The 21,302-nt window shown below is 45.5% G+C and overlaps 1 protein-coding gene across 4 annotated transcripts in view; it reads left to right on the forward strand.

Annotated features, from left to right (window-relative positions):
* The first annotated feature begins 17,171 nt into the window (after positions 1 to 17,171).
* The window catches only part of esd (esterase D/formylglutathione hydrolase), a 33,043-nt gene continuing 28,912 nt past the window's right edge, over positions 17,172 to 21,302 (forward strand). The window contains exon 1 of one of the 4 annotated variants that reach the window (XM_072584582.1): positions 17,172 to 17,267. In XM_072584582.1, the coding sequence (XP_072440683.1) occupies positions 17,204 to 17,267 (64 nt within the window). In that variant the 5' untranslated portion in view covers positions 17,172 to 17,203. The other 3 variants (XM_072584584.1, XM_072584580.1, XM_072584581.1) reach the window with 3 other exon arrangements.

The raw sequence follows: 21,302 nt of genomic DNA on the forward strand, positions 1-21,302 counted from the left end.
GGTTGTGCGGTGCCCATTCATCCGTTGTCGTAGCCTTTGCATGGTTTCCCCAATGTACTCAGAGTGTGGACAAAGATACCACCATTACGTGTGAGGACATCTCCTACCTTGTACATGGCAGGTACTCAGCCAACGTTGTCTATCTTATACATTGCAGGCAAGGATTCCCAGAGGCATGGTACATTGGGGAAACCAAGCAAAGGCTACGACAACGGATGAATGGGTACCGCACAACAATCAACAGACAGGAGGGTTCCCTCCCAGTTGGGGAACACTTCAGTGGTCCAGGACATTCAGCTTTGGACCTTCAGGTGACTATTCTCCAAGGTGGACTTCGGGACTGGCAGCAGAGAAAAGTGGCCGAGCAGAGGCTGATAGCTAAGTTCGGTACCCATAGGGAGGGCCTCAACCGGGACCTTGGGTTCATGTCACATTACAGGTGACCACCATTGCATTATAGACACACAAAGATACTCCTGCACACACACACTCTCTCACACACACAGGCACTCCTATACACACAGACGCGCACACAGACACCCACACACACCCTTACAGATACACACACTCACACATGCACCCCCTCACAGACTTAAGACACTCTGCACTCACTACGCACACACACACACTTTCTCACACTCACAACCCCCACCCAGACAGACACACACACACAGAGACAAAGACCCAAATGCACACATATATTTTGTGGGGTGAATTTGTACTTGCAGAGTTACATCGTACTTTGCTCAAAAACTGCATGCATTCATGTAGAACTCTGAGCTCAAAAACTGCATGAATTTATGTAAAACTCCATTATCTCACTTTTTAGATTAGAATCAATCTAAACATCATGGCATAGACAGGGAACACAGGGGGCCAACACCTTCAACATATTGTCTAGCTATCACCATTGTTAACAGCTAACCCAAGAATGCAACTATTTTTAAAAAAAGGTTTTGTAACTTACACATGAAAGAAGTGATACTATCACTGTATTCTAACAGATGAAAGGCTTAACAGACAATCAATTTTTCAATGTATAATTTCAGTTACATCAGTTATAGTAACTTTTTGCTATAAATTCTGCATTAGGATTGAGCCCTCCACTATCACCTGATGAAGGAGCGTCGCTCCGAAAGCTAGTGTGTTTCCAATTAAACCTGTTGGAATATAACCTGGTGTTGTGTGACTTTTAACTTTGTACACCCCAGTCCAACACCGGCATCTCCAAATCATGACAGATTAGTTACTCACTCTTCTTCCAGCTGGCAGAAACATACATTTCAATTTCCCCAGGCATGTACAGTCATCAAACAGATCTTTAAACACATTTGCCTTCACTTAATTAATTTGTAATGCCTGTTGCAAACAGAATATGTTGTGAAAACCTGCGGGACAGTTGATCAATTATCAAAAAGCCAACTTGTCACAGGTAAATTACTATTCATTTATCTTCATGATATTTATACATCAAGGTAGTCTCAGTTTTAAAGCTGCAGTTGTAAATTGGGCTGATTTCAATTATATATTTTGATATTGTGTAAAATTCCCATTAAAAATATATGGTCATACAATTACGTTTCAATAAGATATTTAGAAACTTCTGAAATTACAAGTTTGGTTCAATTTTCAGGATGAAAACTGAGGAAGCTCCTTCAATGCATTTAGAATTTGTCTATATTTCTTTAAACCTGTGTTTGGGAATTTCAGTTGGAGTTTACTAGAAGAGTTAATGCTATGTGGTTACATGATAATTTGACCATTTTTGTCACATGATCCTTGATTCAGTGGTAGCACTCCTCTGAGTCTCTCACTCAGGAGGTTGACAGTTCATGTCACACTCGTGACACTTGAATTCATATTCCAGGCTGTCCTTTCAACAGTGATGGAGTGCTGTACAGTCTGTTCTGATATAACGCAATAGTTTCATTCCCATGCAATTCCGCATTATAAGAAAATCACAGCACCATTTAAACAATGGGATGGGAATCACATTATAGCCAATACATGTAAGGAAAGTTCACATTCTACAAATAATGGTCTAAATTCTTCAATCGTGTTGTAGCCAATTCGTGTTGAAGAAATGCGCGTTATAGCAGGACCAACTGTCCTGCCTGACTGCCATCTTTCAGTTGAGACATAAATCCAAGGCCTCATTTGATTTACTGTCATGTGTATTTATTCCAAATATAGTGTTGTTTAGTGTCGCCACTCTCCGGCACCATATTGAAACACAGAAAATAAACCAAAAACACAGAATATACTGCAAGAAAAACAAAACAATAAAGTTCATCCTAAAGTCTGATCTCAATAAAGTTAGGTGGTCTTTGGAACAGTGCTACACCTAGCTCAGTCATGAGCCTAGATCTAGGCTCCTCTGATGCCTCAAGTCCCTATATTAAGCTGACAATACTGCTGCAACCATGCTTTCCCATGCTACCGCCGCTGGAACAAACAGTCATAACTCTCTGATGTCATCTTGTTTCCACCAACATCGCCACTGACATGAGTTCGCGCTGGACCAACCTCACCGAAGCAGCTACCACCGGTGCTGCAAGATCCTGCACTGGGACCAAACTTGCTGCCATCCACAGTCTGATGCCTGGGTCTAGCTGCAGACCTGGAGCCGCACCTCAGCTGCGGGTCTGGACCGGAGGATTAAACCTGGGACCTGCTCCTCACTCGCCGGTAATCTTCAGGCTGGGGTGGCCAGCCTTGCCTTAGCATTTCTGCTGCCACCATTGAACGTCTTCTCCTTTGTCATTTACTCAGCCTCGCTAATCCCCGAGCCCATGCTGCCAACTTTATCTGCCATTCCATGCGGGACCTACTCTCACCAATGTCAATGCCTTTCAAGTAGGCACAGTAGACCCCCCTCCCATCTTTGAAAACAGCAGGAGAGCTCTGAATGATGACCTGGCCAATATTTATCCTTTAGCCAACACTACTAGAAGAGATTATCTGTTCACTTGCGGGATATTCCTATGCATAAATTGCCTGCTGAATTTCTCACATTCCAACAATGTCTACACCTCAAAAAATATTTCATCAGTTGTAAAGCATTTCATAAGTCTAATGAATGCAAGTTGGTTCTGACCTTGTGATCTGTCACTTGCAACCCATCAGACCAATGACAGAGTTTCAGGAGCAGGAAATTTTGAAAGGTTAGTTATAGAGATTTTCTTGCAGCGTTTGCATAAAATATTTTTGCAATGCAAAGTAGTGGAAGTTTGAGCTGATTGTGAGATAATAAGGCATCTGGGACCGTTATTAAAAAAAGGGCAACAGGTCTGTCTCCTTAACCAATGAAAATTAAAGACTGAGAAAGGACAAGGAAAGACAGAGAAAGAAATACAGACAATTAGAGAGAAATCTGGTAAGAAAAGAGAAATGAAGAAAGAGAAAGAAAGATTAGGTGAACAGAAAGAAAAAAGCTTAAAATCAAAAGGAAATAAAATGAATGTTAAAAAGCTACAACTATTTCTTATCTGTAAGTTTGTCAGCACAGTTAAATTATTCCCTTTCTAAATCAAAAGGTTTCAATGCTATTGCAAGAAAATTTAAAAAAAGGTTGTTGTGACCAGCTTAATGGATGATTGATCTGCAAAAGCAGCAATTTCTCAAAACTCATGGGGAGGTCAAAGGCAAGCAGCTGATTTTAGAGGACTAATGGTAGGGTGGATCACTTAATTTGGTGTGCTTTTGCCAGCCCTTTAAGCTTCCCAGTTTAGTCCCAATGCCAGTATTTTCCTCCATAATTTTGCAAAGTTGCAAAGTTTTGGGAGAACTAAAAAGATTAGGGTGTACATGTTAATTGGTAGGCTTGAAGAAATTATGAAGGATCGGAAGGCCCTTAATGTACATGTCCATAGCTCCCTGAAGGCAGTAGGACAAACAGATAAGGTGGTTCAGAAAGAACATGGGATATTTGTCTTTATTATTCAAGGCTTTGAATACAAGTATATTGCAAATATAGGCAATTGCCATTCGAAAGTTCCAGTGGAATCCTACTTTCAATTAGTGTGTTGCAAATCATCATAATCTGTATGAAGACATTTTTCATTTCCCTCTAGTTCTTTTCCGCTTATTTTAAATCCAGATACCAACCCACATGCCAGTTGAAACTGAGTTTCCCTGCTTAGTCTATCAAAACTCTACACCATAATCATACAGCCAAAGAGTTTTACAACATGGAAAGAAGTTCTTTGGTCATCAGGCACCAATCTCCTGAATTCCATTTTCCAGCACTTGGCCATAACATTGGTGCTTCAAGTGTTCCTCTAAACTTCCTAAATGTTGTGAAGGTTGCTTCCTCAGTTACCCTCTCAGGCAGTGAGTTCCAGATAATCCCCACCCTGTGAATAAAAAATAACCTTGAATCCCTGTCTGCCCTTTACAACGTCGTTATTGATCCCTCTAATAAAGGAAAATGTTTTTTTTCCTTGTCTCGTCAATTTATGCCCCTCATAACTTTGCACATTTCAATCAAGTCCCCCTCAGCCTTCCCTACTCTAAGGATTACAACCCCTGCCTATCTAATCTCTCTTTACAACTAAATTGCTTCAGCTCAGGTAATTTCATGGTGAATCTCTTCAGCTCCCTCTCTATTGTATTAACAACCAGTGCTGCAAGAGTACTCCGACTGTGGCCTAACTAATTTTACATCCTCCTCACTCTTGTATTCAAAGTCTCAAACACTGAAAGCGAATATCTCGTATTCCTCCATTAACCGCCTTATCTATCTGTCCTAGTAGGAGAAAGTGAGGACTGCAAATGCTGGAGAGTCAAGAGTCGAAAAGTGTTGCACTGGAAAAGCACAGCAGGTCAGGCAGCATCCAAGGAGCAGGACAGTTGACATTTCAGGCATAAGACCTTCATTATACCCACTGTACTTTTCCAGTGTCACACGTTTTGACTCTATCTGCCCTATTGCCTTCAAGGAGCTGTGGACATGTATATTAAGGTCCCTTTAATCTTCTGTAATTCCTAAGAGCCTACCATTCAACATGTGCACCCTTACCTTTTTAGTTCTCCCTTTTCAGGATTAAATTCATTTACCACTGACCATCTGACCAGCCCATCTATATTATCCTATATTCTAACTCATTCTTCCTTGCTATTTACCATACCATCAATTTTTGTGTAATCTGCAAACCCACTGATCATTACTCCTACATTCCTGTCGAGATCACTAAAGTACTCAAAAGGAAGGGGCCCCTGTGGTATGGCAGTGGACTCACATATTTCCAATCTCAAAAGCAATCTTTGACTTGTCCTCTGCCTCCTGCCACCAACATTCCCTGAAAGCTGTGCAGCCACTCCAAGGATCTGCACACAGCACTCCACATGCCAATGTCAATTGCAGCATTGACTCCCGGTTCCAGAAGTTGCTGCCGTGCACATACCTCAGAGATCTGCACAGAAGTAAACAAAGAATTTGTGAGAACACTGCCTGCTACTATGCTAGTTTTGGATCCAGTATGGTATATTCCCTGGGTCTCATGGGCTCTTGTCTTCTTGACAAGTCTCCTACCTGAGGCCTTTATGAATTTATATAGATTACATCCAGTACACAACCTTATCCACATATCTAGTTATCTCCTTGAAAAATTCAATCTGTCAAACATGATCTCCCCTGACAAAGCCGTGTTGAATATCCTTGATAAATCTTTGCTTCTCCAAATGGATATTAATTCTGTTCTTCAGAATGTTTTTCAATAGTTTCCTGATTGTTGATGTTAGTCTTACAGGTGTGTAATTTCCTGAATTATCCCTTCCACCATTCTTCAATAATGGTACTCCATTAGCTGACTTCCAGACCTCTGCTGCCTCTCCTGTGGCCACAGATTTAAAGATCAATGTCAGTCCCTCCAATCTCCTCCCTTGCCTCCCAAGGCAATATGGGATACATCTCATTTGGACCTGAGGTCTTATTTAATTTTAAGCCTGTTAAAACTGCTAATACCTCCTCTCTCTCAATGCTACTTTGTTCAAGCATATCGCAGTCCCCCTCCCTGACTTTATAGCTGCATAATTTTTCTCCATAGTGAATTTAAGACCTCACCTACATCTTCTGTTTCCACAGATATAATCCTACCTTAGTCCCTAAAAAGCCCTACTCTTTCCCTGTTACACTTGCCCTTCATATACTTATAAAGCAAATTTGAACTTTCTTTTGTTTTACCTGCCAGTGGCTTTTTTTTTGTTAATGTTCCCACTTCACCCTCCTGATTTCTTTTTTGAGTTACCCTTTGCACTTTTTATATTCCTTTCTATTCCCCTCTAGGGCTTCTGTCGCTTGAGCCTTCAGTATCTACCACAAATTCTATCAAATTTTGTGTAGTCCTGGACAACGGTTTCAGTGATGAAGAGATATGGACAGACTGGGGCTGTTTTCCTTACAACAGAGGAGATTGACAGGGGACATGATTGAGCTATATAAAATTATAAGAGGGGTAGATAGGGTAGACAGGAAGAAACTTTTCCCCTTGATGGAGAGATCAATGACCAGGAGGCATGGATTTCAGGGAAAGGGCAGAAGGTTTTTTTGCTGGACTATTGATCCAAAATTCAACTAATGATTTGTGGATCCAGGTTTGAGTCCTGCCATGGCAGCTGGTGTAATCTGAATTCAATAAAAATATCTGGAAGTAAAAATCCATTGGTGACCATGAAACCATTGCCGCTTAGTGGAAAAACCTACCTGGCTCACTAATGTCCTTCAGGTAACTCCTCGACCCAATCATCTTTAGCTGCTTCATCCCTCCATCATAAGGGATATTCATTGATGATTGCACATTGTTCAGCACTATTTGCATCTCCTCAGATACTGAAACAATCCATGTTCAACTGCAATGAGATCTGGACAATATTCAACTTGGGCTGAAAATCAGCAAATATTAATGCTACACAAATGCTAGGCAATGACCATCTCCAATAAGAGACAATCTAATCATTTTTGAAATTCAACGCCTCACTGAATCCCTCACTATCGACATCCTTGGAGTTACCATTGACCAGAAACTCAACTAGACTCACCATATAAACACAGTGACTACAACAGCAAATCAGAGACTACAAATACTGTGTCGAGTAACCCATCTTCTGACTCCCAAAGCCAGTTCACTCATCTACAAGGCACAAGTCAGGAATGTGATGGAATACTCCCCACTTGTTTGTACGCTTGCAATTCCAACAGCACTCAAGATGCTTAACATCATCCAGGACAAAACAGCCTACTTGATTGATATCACATCTACAAGCATCCACTCTCTTCCATCCACTCAGGAGTAGCAGTGTGTCCTATCTATGAGATGCACTGCAGAAATTCACCATGGATCCTTCAACAGCACCTTCCAACCACATCATCTGCTTCATCTAGAAAGACAGGGGCAGCAGATATATGTGAACACCACTATCTGCAAGTTCCTCTCCAAGCCACTCACCATTCTGATTTAGAAATAAATCGCTGTTCCTTCATTGCCACTGGATCAACATCCTGGTATTCTCTCCCATAAAGGCATTGTGGGTCAACCAACAGCATATGGACTGCAGCGGGTCAAGGCAGCTCACCACTACCTTCTCAAGGGCAACTAGAGATGGCCAATAAGACATCCCAACTCCTATACTCAATGTTATGACCAATAAAGGCAAGCATGTCAAACGCCTTCTTCACCACTCTGTCTACCTGAGACTCCACTTTCAAAGAACTATGCACCTGCACCCCTAAGTCTCTTTATTCAGCAACACTCCCCAGGGCCCTACTATTAACCTGTCCTGGCTTGCCTTCCCAAAATGCAACACCTCATATTTATCTAAATTAAACTCCATCTGCCACTCCTCAGCCCATTGGCCCAATTGATCAAGGTCCTGTCTTCACTGTCCACAACACCATCTACTTTGGTGCCACCTACAAACGTATTAACCATACCTCCTATATTCTCATCCAAATCATTTATATAAATGACGAAAAGCAGTGGACCCAGCACTGACCCTTGCAGCACATTACTGGTTAGCCAATTATTTTTGCATTTCTGTTAGATTTGCCTACATATCTTTTTATCTCTCCCTGGCTGTTTGAAGGTTTATTGCACATTCCCAGCAATGGAATTGCCCCTTTTTTGTTTTTGTTTTTTCCACATAGCCTCTTTTGAGAAACTCCCTAAGATATCATGCCTCCTTATTGCAGTAATCGGTTCCTCGATCAATATTGCCACACCTCCTCTTCTTTTACACCCCTCCCTCACCACTATTTTGATTGAAGATTTTATACCCCAGATTACTGACCTGCCACTCATGCCCCTCCCTCAACCAATTCTCCATGTTAGCAACAATAGCTCATCTCCATGTGATAGTTATGTGTTAGCCATTGGCTATGAGGAAAGATTGGACAAACTTGGTCTGTTTTCACTTGAACATCTAAAGTTGAGAGGTGACCTGATACATGTTTACAAAATGATGAGATCAATGGATAGAATGGCTAGTAGAAGTCTTTTTCTCAGGATAGAAATGTCAATTCTAGAAGATATAGATTTAACGTAAGTGGGGGTAAGTTTAAGGGAGATGAGAAAGGCAAGTCTTTTATACAAAGGGTGGTAAGTGCCTGCAGGTGCTCCACACAGAGGGTGGTGGTAACAGATTCTCCTGTTCCTTTGATGCTGCCTAACCTTCTGCGCTTTCCCAGCAACACATTTTTAAGGTGGCAACAGATACAATAGCAACGTTTAAGAGGCACATTGAGAGATACATGAATGGATAGGGAATAGAAGAATTCAGAACACATAGAGCCATATGGTTTTTAATTTAGAAAGCCATCATGCATCAGCGCAGTCTTGGTGGGCTGAAGGGCCTGTTCTGTGCTGTACCATTCTTTGTATCTTTGTAGTGTCAATCACTACCCTCATTCATTTGCCTTACACATGAAATTCCTCACACCAAAATAAATGCCATCTTGCCTATCATGCTCGCTTGTACCTTAACTTAATATCGGCACTCCTTTCAGATGGACTTGATTTTGCCTATGCATTACTTCCTACTGTACCTTCACTCTGTATCCCACCCCCACCAAATTATTTTAAATCCTCATCAATAGCACTAGCAACTCACCCCCAAGGATGTTGATTCTATTGTGGTTCAGGCACAGCCCACTGGACTTGTACAGGTCCCACCTTACCCAGAAATGGACCGAGTGATTCAGGAAACTAAAGCTCTTCCTGTTACACCAACCACACATTCATCTGCTCACTTTGCCTATTCCTATATTCAGTAGCACCTGGCACCATGAATAATCCAGAGATTGTAAGTCCATAGCTCCCTAAAGATGGCAACACAAGTGGATAAAATGGTAAAGAAGGCATACAGCATGCTTGACTTCATCAGTCGGGGAATTGAGTACAAAAGTTAGCAAATCATTTGCAGCTGTACAAGACTTTAGTTAGGCTACATTTGGAGTATTATATGCAGTTCTGGTCACCACACTATAGGAAGCATATGAAAACTTTGAAGAAGATGCAAAAGAGGTTTGCCAGGATGTTGCCTGGATTGGAGCGTATTACCTACAGGGAGAGGTTGGATAAGCCGGGATTGTTTTTGCTAGAGCATTGGAGGCTGAGGGGGAACCTAAGAGAACTATATACAATTGAGAGACATGGATTCGGTGGATAGTCAGTCTTTTTCCCAGTGTGGAAATGTCAAATACTAGGGAGCTTAGGTTTAAGATGAAAGGGGGCAAGTTTAAAGATGTGTGAGGCAAGATTTTTTACATAAAGGGTGGAAGATGCCTGGAATATGCTTCCACAGGAGGTGGTAGAAGCAGATATGATAGAAACATTTAAGAAACATTTAGACACATGAACAGGCAAGGAATATTAGGAAGTGGACCACCTAAAGGCAGACTGGATTGGTTTAGAATAGCATCATGGCCAGCACAAATATGGTTGTTTTGCTCTATGTTGTATGTTTTATGTACAACTTTTGAGGTGCCACTTTACAATCTGCTACCCAGCTCCCTAAATACTTGTTTCAGGACCTCATCCTTTTTTCTCTCTGTGTCGTTGGGACCTGTGTGAACCACAGTCTCTGACAACTCCCCCTCCCCCTTCAAAATGCCCGGCAGCCATTCAGTGACATCCTTGATTCTGGCTCGAGGGAGGGAACACACTGAAAGGCTTAATTTGGAATGAATATGTCTAGGTGAGCAAAAGAAGTGGTCTGGCCAACAGACTTAGCAAGCAGCCGAGAACTGGAGTGGACAGATTCAGACTAAAAGTGGATATTGTATCAATCATGCTGTAAAAATGTTTATGTAACCTCTTGTGTGATTGATGGATTTTGTGGACAGTATAATTTATCATACCATAACTGTTGTTCTTGGAGTGTGGTGAGAGATGTTGCTTTGTCCTTTTGCTGCCCCGCAAATGCCAGAACAAAGGAGCCCAGTAAAAGATACCTCGATCATCCAAACTGGATTATTCCTCCCTGTGCAGAATACACACCGTTGTTGAGTCACGTCTTTGGCTGCAGAAATGCCTGTACCTCTCACTATTGAGTCTCCTACCACCATACTCTTCCCCACTTCACTTCCACCCTTGTGCAATTCAGCTTCGGCTGCACTGCCCAGACGAACTGTCACTCTTCCCATTTTCCAACACACAAAAGAAAGTTCTCAAGTGAGATGCTTTCTTGGGCTTACCTGCTTTTCTTCTTCTGACCAGTGGTCACCCAAACCCCCTCTGACTACACTTCCTTAAATTGCGAAGTGACCTCATCTAAAAATGTGCTCTCCAAGTAATTCTTAGCCCCACAAGTTCATTGTAGTCCCTCCAACCATGCTCTGAAGTCCAGAACTTAAGTACTTGAAACTGATGGCAGTATCTGTAGATGTGGCCAACCAGATTTCTTGGAACATCTAATACTCACATACCTTGTTATCTGCTGAATCTGAGCCCACATATTGGCAAGGTGGTTAAAATACGCATTGATCCATTCAGTCTGATCATGTGGTCTTTTGCAGTACATAAGAGAGTTACACAGGCATGGTGTCCACACGATTTTTTGTTATCCGCTGGAAGTCTGTGTTCCTTTTCCTCCAAGAGAACAAGGACTTGATATATACAAGTCAGATCAGCTTGTGTCAATTTGCAAGTTTATTGGCTTTCCTTCCTGGGATATAATTTTTTCAGCCATGGACATGTGAGAAATGCAAAGATCTCTTTCAATGATATTGCACCTTTCACAATATCATACAGGCTGAAATTAATTTAGCAAAGTGGATATGCTACTGGGAGGGAGGGATTCAGACACCAGGATAAGTGGGGCTCATTCTAGGTAGGTGGGACCTCTACAAAGAGGATGGTCTACACCTGAACCAGAGACGTACCAATATCCTAGGGGGGAAATTTGCTATTGCTCTTCGGGGGGGTTTAAGCAGGGGGATGGGTAGCTCCAGTGTACAGGAGGCTGAGAACAGTGAGGTCACAAATAAGGTTTCAAGATCGCAGGAGTGTACCAGCAAGCAGGAAGGTGGTCTAAAGTGTGTCTACTTCAATGCCAGGAGCATCCAGAATAAGGTGAGTGAACTTACAACATGGGTTGGTACCTGGGACTTCAATGTTGTGGCCATTTTGGAGACATGGGTAGAGCAGGGACAGGTACGGTTATAGCAGGTTTCAGGGTTTAGATGTTTCAGTAAGAACAGGGAAGGTTGTAAAGAGGGGGAGGTGTGGCATTGTTTGTCAAGGACAGTATTATGGTGACAGAAATTATGTTTGATGAGGACTTGTCTACTGAGGTAGTATGGGTTGAGGTTAGAAACAGGAAAGGAGAGGTCACCCTGTTGGGAGTTTTCAATAGGCCTCCGAAAAGTTCCAGAGATGTAGAGGTAAGGATAGCAAAGATGACTCTGGATAGGAGCAAAAGTAACAGGATAGTTGCTATGGGAGACTAACTTTCCAAATATTAACTGGATAGTTCGAGTACTTCAGATGGGTCAGTTTTTGTCCAATGTGTGCAGGAGGGTTTCCTGACACAGTATGTAAATAGGCCAATAACAGGGGAGGCCACATTGGAATTGATACTGGGTAATGAACCAGGCCAGGTGTTAAGATTTGGAGGTAGGTGAGCACTTTCATGATAGTGACCACAATTTGGTTGCATTTACTTTAGCAATGGAAAGGGATAGGTATATACTGCAGGGTAAAAACAATGACTGCAGCTGCTGGAAACCAGATTCTGGATTAGTGGTGCCGGAAGAGCACAGCAGTTCAGGCAGCATCCAGGAAGCAGCGAAATCGACATTTCAGGCAAAAGCCCTTCATCAGGAATAAAGGCAGAGAGCCTGAAGCATGGAGAGATAAGCTGGGGGGGGGGGGGGGGGGGGGGATGGTGGTGCAGGTAGGACGGGTCATGGGGACAGTGCTGAGCTGGAAGTTTGGAACTAAGGTGAGGTGGGGGAAGGGGAAATGAGGAAACTGTTGAAGTCCACGTTGATGCCTTGGGGTTGAAGTGTTCCGAGGTGGAAGATGAGGCATTCTTCCTTCAGGCGTCTGGTGGTGAGGGAGCGGCAGTGAAGGAGGCCCAGGATCTCCATGTCCTTGGCAGAGTGGGAGGGGGAGTTGAAATGTTGGCCCACAGGGCGGTGTGGTTGGTTGGTGCGGGTGTCCCAGAGATGTTCCCTTAAGCACTCTGCTAGGCAGCGTCCAGTTTGCCCAGTATAGAGGAGACCGCATCAGGAGCAACGGATACAATAAATGATATTAGTGGATGTGCAGGTAAACTTTGATGGATATGGAAGGCTCCTTTAGGGCCTTGGATGGAGGTGCGGGAGGAGGTGTGGGCGCAGGTTTTACAATTCCTGGGGAAGGGGAAGGTGCCAGGATGGGAGGGTGGGTTGTAGGGGGCCGTGGACCTGACCAGGTAGTCATGGAGGGAACGGTCTTTGCGGAAGGCGGAAAGGGTTGGGGAGGGAAATATATCCCTGGTGGTGGGGTCATTTTGGAGGTGGCGGAAATGTCGGCGGATGATTTGGTTTATGCGAAGGTTGGTAGGGTGGAAGGTGAGCACTAGGGGCGTTCTATCCTTGTTACGGTTGGAGGGGTGGGGTCTGAGGGTGGAGGTGCGGGCTGTGGACAAGATGCGTTGGAGGGCATCTTTAACCACGTGGGAAGGGAAATTGCGGTCTCTAAAGAAGGAGGCCATCTGGTGTGTTCTGTGGTGGAACTGGTCCTCCTGGGAGCAGATACGGCGGAGTTGGAGGAATTGGGAATACGGGATGGCATTTTTGCAAGAGGTATGGTGGGAAGAGGTGTAATCCAGGTAGCTATGGGAGTCAGTGGGTTTGTAAAAAATGTCAGTGTCAAGTCGGTCGTCATTAATGGAGATGGAGAGGTCCAGGAAGGGGAGGGAGGTGTCAGAGATGGTCCAGGTAAATTTAAGGTTAGGGTGGAATGTCTTGGTGAAGTTGATGAATTGCTCAACCTCCTCGCGGGAGCACGAGGTGGCGCCAATGCAGTCATCAATGTAGTGGAGGAAGAGGTGGGGAGTGGTGCCGGTGTAATTACGGAAGATCAACTGTTCTACGTAGCCAACAAAGAGACAGGCATAGCTGGGGCCCATACGTGTGCCCATGGCTACCCCTTTGGTCTGGAGGAAGTGGGAGGATTTGAAGGAGAAATTGTTAAGGGTGAGGACCAGTTCGGCCAAACGAATGAGAGTGTCGGTGGAAGGGTACTGTTGGGGACCTCTGGAGAGGAGAAAAGAGAGGGCTTAGAGGCCGCCTCCGCCATATCTGCTCCCAGGAGGACCAGTTCCACCACAAAACACACCAGATGGCCTCCTTCTTTAGAGACCGCAATTTCCCTTTCCACGTGGTTAAAGATGCCATCCAATGCATCTCGTCCACATCCCGCACCTCCGCCCTCAGACCCCTCCAACCGTAACAAGGACAGAACGCCCCTGGTGCTCACCTTCCACCCTACCAACCTTCGCATAAACCAAATCATCCGTCAACATTTCCGCCACCTCCAAACAGACCCCACCACCAGGGATTTATTTCCCTCCCCACCCCTTTCTGCCTTCCGCAAAGACCGTTCCCTCTGTAACTACCTGGTCAGGTCCACGCCCCTCTACAACCCACCCTCCCATCCTGACACCTTCCCCTGCCACCGCAGGAACTGTAAAACCTGCACCCACACCTCTTCCCTCACCTCTATCCAAGGCTCTAAAGGAGCCTTCCACATCCATCAAAGTTTTACTTGCACATCCACTAATATCATTTATTGTATCCGTTGCTCCCAATGCGGCCTCCTCTACATTGGGGAGACTGGGCGCCTCCTAGCAGAGCGCTTTAGGGAACATCTCCGGGACACCCGCACCAATCAACCATACCGCCCCGTGGGCCAACATTTCAACTCCCCCTCCCACTCTGCCGAGGACATGGAGGTCCTGGGCCTCCTTCACCGCCGTTCCCTCACCACTAGACACCTGGAGGAAGAACACCTCATCTTCTGCCTCGGAACACTTCAACCCCAGGGCATCAACGTGGACTTCAACAGTTTCCTCATTTCCCCTTCCCCCACCTCACCCTAGTTCCAAACTTCCAGCTCAGCACTGTCCCCATGACTTGTCCGGACTTGTCCTACCTGCCTATCTCCTTTTCCACCTATCCACTCCACCCTCTCCTCCTCCCTGACCTATCACCTTCATCCCCTCCCCCACTCACCCATTGTAGTTTATGCTACTTTCTCCCCACCCCCACCTTCCTCTAGCTTATCTCTCCACGCTTCAGGCTCTCTGCCTTTATTCCTGATGAAGGTCTTTTGCCCAAAACGTCGATTTTGCTGCTCCTTGGATGCTGCCTGAACTGCTGTGCTCTTTCAGCACCACTAATCCATATACCACAGGGCAAGAGTTATAGTTGGAGGAAAGGCAATTATGATGCGATTAGGCAAGATTTAGGATGCATAGGATGGGGAAAGAAACTGCAGGGGATAGGCATAATTGAAATGTGGAGCATGTTCAAAGAATAGTTCCTGCGCATCCTTGATGAGTATGTACCTGTCAGGCAGGGAGGAAGTGGTGATTTACTAAACAAGTTGAATCTCTTGTAAGAAGAAGAAGGAGGCTTATGTAAAGATGAAACATGAAGAGTCATCCAGGAAGGACCTAAAAAGAGAATTAAGAAGAGTTAGGAGGGGACATGAGAAGTCTTTGGCAGGTAGGATCAAGGAAAACTCTAAAGCTTTCTATAGGTATGTCAGCAATAAAAGAATAACTAGAGTAAGATTAGGGCCAGTCAAGGACAGTAGTAGGAAGTTGTGCGTGGAGTCTGAGGAGATGGGAGAGGCGCGAAATGAATATTTTATACCAATATTCATACAAGAAAAAGACAATGTTGTTGAGGAGAATACTGAGATACAGGCTATTAGACTAGATGGGATTGAGGTTCATAAAGAGGAGGTGTTAGCGATTCTGGAAAGTGTGAAAATAAATAAATCCTCTGGGCCAGATGGGATTTATCCTTGGATTCTCTGAGAAGCTAGGGGGAGATTGCAGAGCCTTTAGCTTTGATCTTTATGACATAATTGTCTACAGGAATAGTGCCAGGATACTGGAGGATAGAAAATGTTGTCCCCTTGTTAAGAAGGGGTGTAGAGACAACCTTGGCCGTTATAGAACAGTGAGCCTTACTTCAGTAGTGGGTAAAGTGTTAGAAAGGATTACAAGAGATAGAATTAAAGGAATAATTTGATTAGGGATAGTCAACACGGTTTTGTGAAGGGTGGGTCTTCCCTCACAAACCATATTGAGTTCTTTGAGAAGGTGACCAAACAGGTGGATGAGGGTAAAATGGTTGATATGGTGTATATGGATTTCAGTGAAGCGTTTGGTAAGGTTCCCCACGATAGGCAATTGCAGAAAATACACACACATGGGATTGAGAATGATTTAATGGTCTGGATCAGAAATTGGCTAGCTGGAAGAAGGTTGACAGTAGTGGTATATGGGAAATGTTCATCTGGATTTCAGTTTCTGGTGGTGTACTGCAAGGATCTGTTTTGGGACCACTGCTGTTTGTAACTTTTACAAATGACCTGGATGAGGGTGTAGAAGGATGGGTTAGTAAATTTGCAGCTGACACTAAAGTCAGTGGAGTTGTGGACAACATGGAAGAATGTTGCAGGTTACAGACAGACATAGATAAGCTGCAGAGCTGGGCTGAGAATTTAATGCAGAGAAGTGTGAGGTAATTCACTTTGGAAGGAATAACAGAAATACAGAGTACTGGGCTAATGGTAAGACTCTTGATAGTGTGGATGAGCTGAGAGATCTCAGTCTCCAAGTACATAGATCCCTGAAAGTTGCCAGCCAGGTTGATCAGGTTGTTACGAGCACGTACGGTGGGTTAGTTTCTATTGGTAGAGGGATTGAGTTTCAGAGCCATGAGGTCATGTTGCAGCTGTACAAAACTCTGATGCGACTGCACTTGGGGTACAGCGTACAGTTCTGGTCACCACATTATAGTAAAGATGTGGAAGCATTGGAAAGAGTACAGAGGAAATTTACTAGGATGTTGCCTGGTTTAGAGGGAAGGTCTTATGAGGGTCGGCTGAGGGTCTTGAGGCTGTTTTCATTAGAGAGAAGATTAAGAGGTAACTTAATAGAGACATATAAGATAATCACAGGGTCAGATAGGGTGGACGGTGAGAGCCTTTTTCCTCAGATGGTGATGGCTAGCACAAGGGGCATAGCTATAAATTGAGGAGTGACAGATATAGGATAGTTTCTTTACTCAGAGAGTAGTAGAGGCATGGAATGCCCTGTCTGCAACAGTAGGCTCGCCAGCTTTAAGGACATTTAAATGGTCATTGGATAAACATGTGCATGATAACGGAACAGTGTAGGTTAGGAATAGGCTACAGATTGGTTTCACAGGTCAGCACAACAGTGAGGGCTGAAGGGCCTGTACTGCGCTGTAATGTTCTCTGTCACAGACATCATATCGAGCCAACTGTCACCTTTCCATAAATATACAGAGGACAAGTCAACCAACCCTGATTCATTTAAAAACCTGGTTTAATGCAGTAGAAGTACAAAAGAATGCACCAACTCTCCAGTTGGTCTTTTTTTTAAAAAAAGTTAATATATTCAAGTAGTTTGTAACTGCAGTAGTTTCCATCTTCGGTTTCTCACTGAGAGATAAGAGGTTATGATTGATGAGGTTTTAATGGTGAATGCTGTTGAGTTGAGGACACAGTGTGTGGATATTTCAGGTCAGTTTATTAATGTGTTTACTGACCCTTGGGCCGGATCCTGAAGTAGAATATTTGTTTTTTTTAAAAAAGACACGATTTCTACTTAATGACACAGTTATGACCGAAGTGAACACCCGAGATTTTGACACGGTGAGGCCGTATGAATAATTTTAAACCTAACTCACCCCTCCCCCTCCAGTCGGACCCTCTCCGCTTTCCCCCGAAACGCACCGCCCGCGTTTTATGTTCCTGCTTCCAGGGCCGCGAGTCGCCGCCTCCGCCTCCGCCGCCGCCGCTCGAGCCCGAGCCGTTAGCGCGGTCACAGGTAAGGCCCCGGCGCGGGCGGGCGGGCGGGGGTCGCGAGGCGGAGGAGCAGGGGGACTCCCCGGGGGGGAGGGGGAGCGTCCGCACGCGCTCGGAACCGCCTCAGGATTCAACAACCGAGAGTCTGAGGCTCAGGCCCGAGTCCAGGAGGGGAAAGGGAAAGAGAGAGAGACCCCCCTCCCCCTGGGACAGAGCGAGAGAGACATCCCCCTCCCCCTGGGACAGAGCGAGAGAGAGAGAGAGATCCCCCTCCTCCTGGGGCAGAGAGAGAGAGAGAGAGATCCCCCTCCTCCTGGGGCAGAGAGAGAGAGAGAGAGAGATTCCCCATCCCCCTGGGACAGAGAGAGAGAAAGAGATTCCCCATCCCCCTGGGACAGAGAGAGAGAGAGAGATCCCCCTCCCCTTGGGACCGAGAGAGAGAGGGAGCTTCCCCCTCCCCCTGGGACAGAGAGAGAGAGAGATCCCCCTCCCCCTCCCCCTGGGAGACAGAGAGAGAGAGAGAGATCCCCCTCCCCCGGGACAGAGAGAGAGAGAGAGAGAGAGATCCCCCTCCCCTGGGGGAGAGAGAGAGAGAGAGAGAGAGAGATCTCCCTCCCCCGGGACAGAGAGAGAGAGAGAGAGAGATCCCCCTCCCCCTGGGACAGAGAGAGAGAGATCCCCCTCACCCTGGGACAGAGAGAGAGCCAGAGAGAGAGAGATCCCCCTCCCCTTGGGACAGAGAGAGAGAGAGAGATCCCCCTCCCCCTGGACAGAGAGAGAGAGAGATCCCCCACCCCATGGACAGAGAGAGGGAGAGAGATTTCCCCCTCCCCCTGGGACAGAGAGAGAGAGAGAAAGAGATCCCCCTCCCCCTGGGACAGAGAGAAAGAGAGATTCCCCTCCCCCTGGGACAGAGAGAGAGAGATCCCCCTCACCCTGGGACAGAGAGAGAGAGAGAGAGAGATATCCCCCCTCCCCTGGGACAGAGAGAGAGAGAGAGATTCCCCCCCTCCTCCTGGGACAGAGAGAGAGAGAGATCCCCCCCCCTCCCCCTGGGACAGAGAGAGAGAGAAAGAGATCCCCCTCCCCCTGGGAAAGAGAGAGAGAGAGATCCCCCTCCCCTTGGGACCGAGAGAGAGAGGGAGCTTCCCCCTCCCCCTGGGACAGAGAGAGAGAGAGATCCCCCTCCCCCTCCCCCTGGGAGAGAGAGAGAGGTCCCCCTCCTCCTGGGGCAGAGAGAGAGAGAGAGAGATCCCCCTCCTCCTGGGGCAGAGTGAGAGAGCGAGATCCCCCTCCCCCGGGACAGAGAGAAAGATTCCCCCTCCCCGTGGAACAGAGAGAGAGAGAGATATCCCCCCTCCCCCTGGGACAGAGAGAGAGAGATCCCCCTCCCCCGGAACAGAGAGAGAGACAGCGAGAGAGAGAGATCCCCCCTCCCCCTGGGACAGAGAGAGAGAGAGATCCCCCCCCTCCTCCTGGGACAGAGAGAGAGAGAGATTCCCCCCCCCCTCCTCCTGGGACAGAGAGAGAGAGAGATCCCCCCCTCCTCCTGGGACAGAGAGAGAGAGAGATCCCCCCCTCCCCCTGGGACAGAGAGAGAGAGAGAGAGAGATTCCCCCTCCCCCTGGGACAGAGAGAGAGAGAGAGAGATTCCCCCCTCCCCCCTGGGACACAGAGAGAGAGAGAGATCCCCCTACCCCTGGAACAGAGAGAGAGAGAGAGAGCGAGAACCCCTTTCCCTCGGGACGTAGCGAGAGAGAGGAAAAACGTCTTTCCCCTGGAGACACAGAGAGAGACAGAGGAGAGAGGTTCCCTCCCTGGAAACCAGGAAGCAGAGAAAAATCCATCTCCCTTCTCATGGAGAATTTCCCAGAGTTGGGGAGAGAGTGAGAGTTATGCCCCTGCTCTGATTTTGGCACCAGCTGCAGTCCTGAGGGAAGGTTTGGGGGTTTTTGGATACTCTGTATCCACCATTTCAGGGATATCAGATGAGTCCCCAATTTTAGTATTTATATTGCACATTCTACAACCAGGGCCAATCAAAAAAAACTCAAGCACTTTTAAAAAGTGTGCTGACTGTTCCAATGTGTGAAAGGTGGTAGCTAATTTGCACGCAGCAAGCTCGCCCGTAATGCACTGAGAGTGGTTTTGAGTTCTGGATGTGTGCTGATGTCTCTTTTCAAATAAAGTGATGATTGAATGTAGGAACTAATATAAACACACAGGCAAGACACAGAATTGTTTGAACTTCTGTTTCCAAAAGAAAAGTGAATTCGATTTAGCATCATACAATATGGAAGAGGCCCTTTGGCCCATCGACAAATAACTACAGGTAGTTCTATAACGTGGTCCCTGCGTTCCTGTGCAACACCGTGTTATAGAAAGTCGTGCAATAAAAATAATGGGGCCTATGGGAAAAACAGGGTTGGGGTGAACCACCAAAAATATCAGTAAATATCAAAACAAAAATAGTACTTAGCCCACACAAATGATAGCAAAGTCTAAGTAAATTTTTGAACTCATATTTCAATGAAATAATACAGTAAATACTTTTAAGGGGTTTCTGAATTAAATAACATCCATTTGAAATTTGCTGGTGCTGGTCCAGCTACTGAATTCAATGCTATTTAAATGCTATCATGTCTCCTAACTAATTTCCAGCGAATAAGTCACTTCATAATGCAGGTAAAGACATTTCTCCCCAACAAACTTATTCCCAAAAACATTTTCTAAAAAGAAGAGGAAAGCAGGAAATTTTCTTTTGATGAGAGTAAAGTTTTTTTTTGGGGGGGGGGGGTGGTTGGCTAAAGAGTTGGGATGCTCTGAACAGCAGGAGATTTTGATGAATCTCAGGTTTCAGAGAGGATGAAGGGCCGTGACTCTCAGATTCTCTCCCCTCCTAACCCCTTTCAAATGGAGACTGGGTGAACTTGGATCAGGCATAACCTAAGGATGGGTGGGGTGGAAAAGGTCTGTCCTTGGTTTCACGCCTCACCCCTTCCACAAAAACCTTTGTCTTGTAAAGTCACCATGTGTTGAAGCTTCAGACAGCCAGCAACTGAGTCTCTGCTTGACAAAAGGCCCTGCTTACTCTCGAACACTCGCTGGACATCACTGCAATTGCAGCTTATTTTGCTCCCTACATCCCTCTCTTGCTGCTTGCCCCCCAACTCCATGCATGATCCCCATAAGTATTCCAGAAAAATATTCCATTGTTCGCTTCCCTGAGAGCAGTGGGAGTTGATCTGGGATGGGGTTCTTTGTCAAGTTGATGGAGAGTGGTGTGGTATTACCCCCGAAACATTTAAACCGTTAGCCCTAGGAGTAGGTTTGAGGCTCTCACCTTGTTTTTCTCACTGATGGAAGCGAACGAAAGTACCTTAATTGTAGATAGAAGCAAAAAAATACACGCACATAGATGACAATCTGTTGCAATAGATGCACCAGCAGAATAAATCACACCCAGCCAGTATTACAGGGGATGGAATCGCGCAATAACCATCAGGATTTTCACTTTATAAAAAGAGGTCCACAATTTACAAATTGCATTACAACCAAATCGGGTTTACAAAACATGGGTTAGAGCAGAACTACTTGTACTCAACAGTAGTCCCACCTTCTCGTATGAGGCTCATAGGCTAGAATGTTGTGACATTTCAAGTGCTCTAAGTACTTTTTAAAAGTTGTGAGGTTGCTTGCCTCAACTAACCTTTCAGCCAGTGCCTTCCAGTTTCCCACCACCTTCTGGTT

This window comes from Chiloscyllium punctatum, chromosome 15, assembly GCF_047496795.1.
Source record: "Chiloscyllium punctatum isolate Juve2018m chromosome 15, sChiPun1.3, whole genome shotgun sequence".
NCBI lineage: Eukaryota > Metazoa > Chordata > Chondrichthyes > Orectolobiformes > Hemiscylliidae > Chiloscyllium > Chiloscyllium punctatum.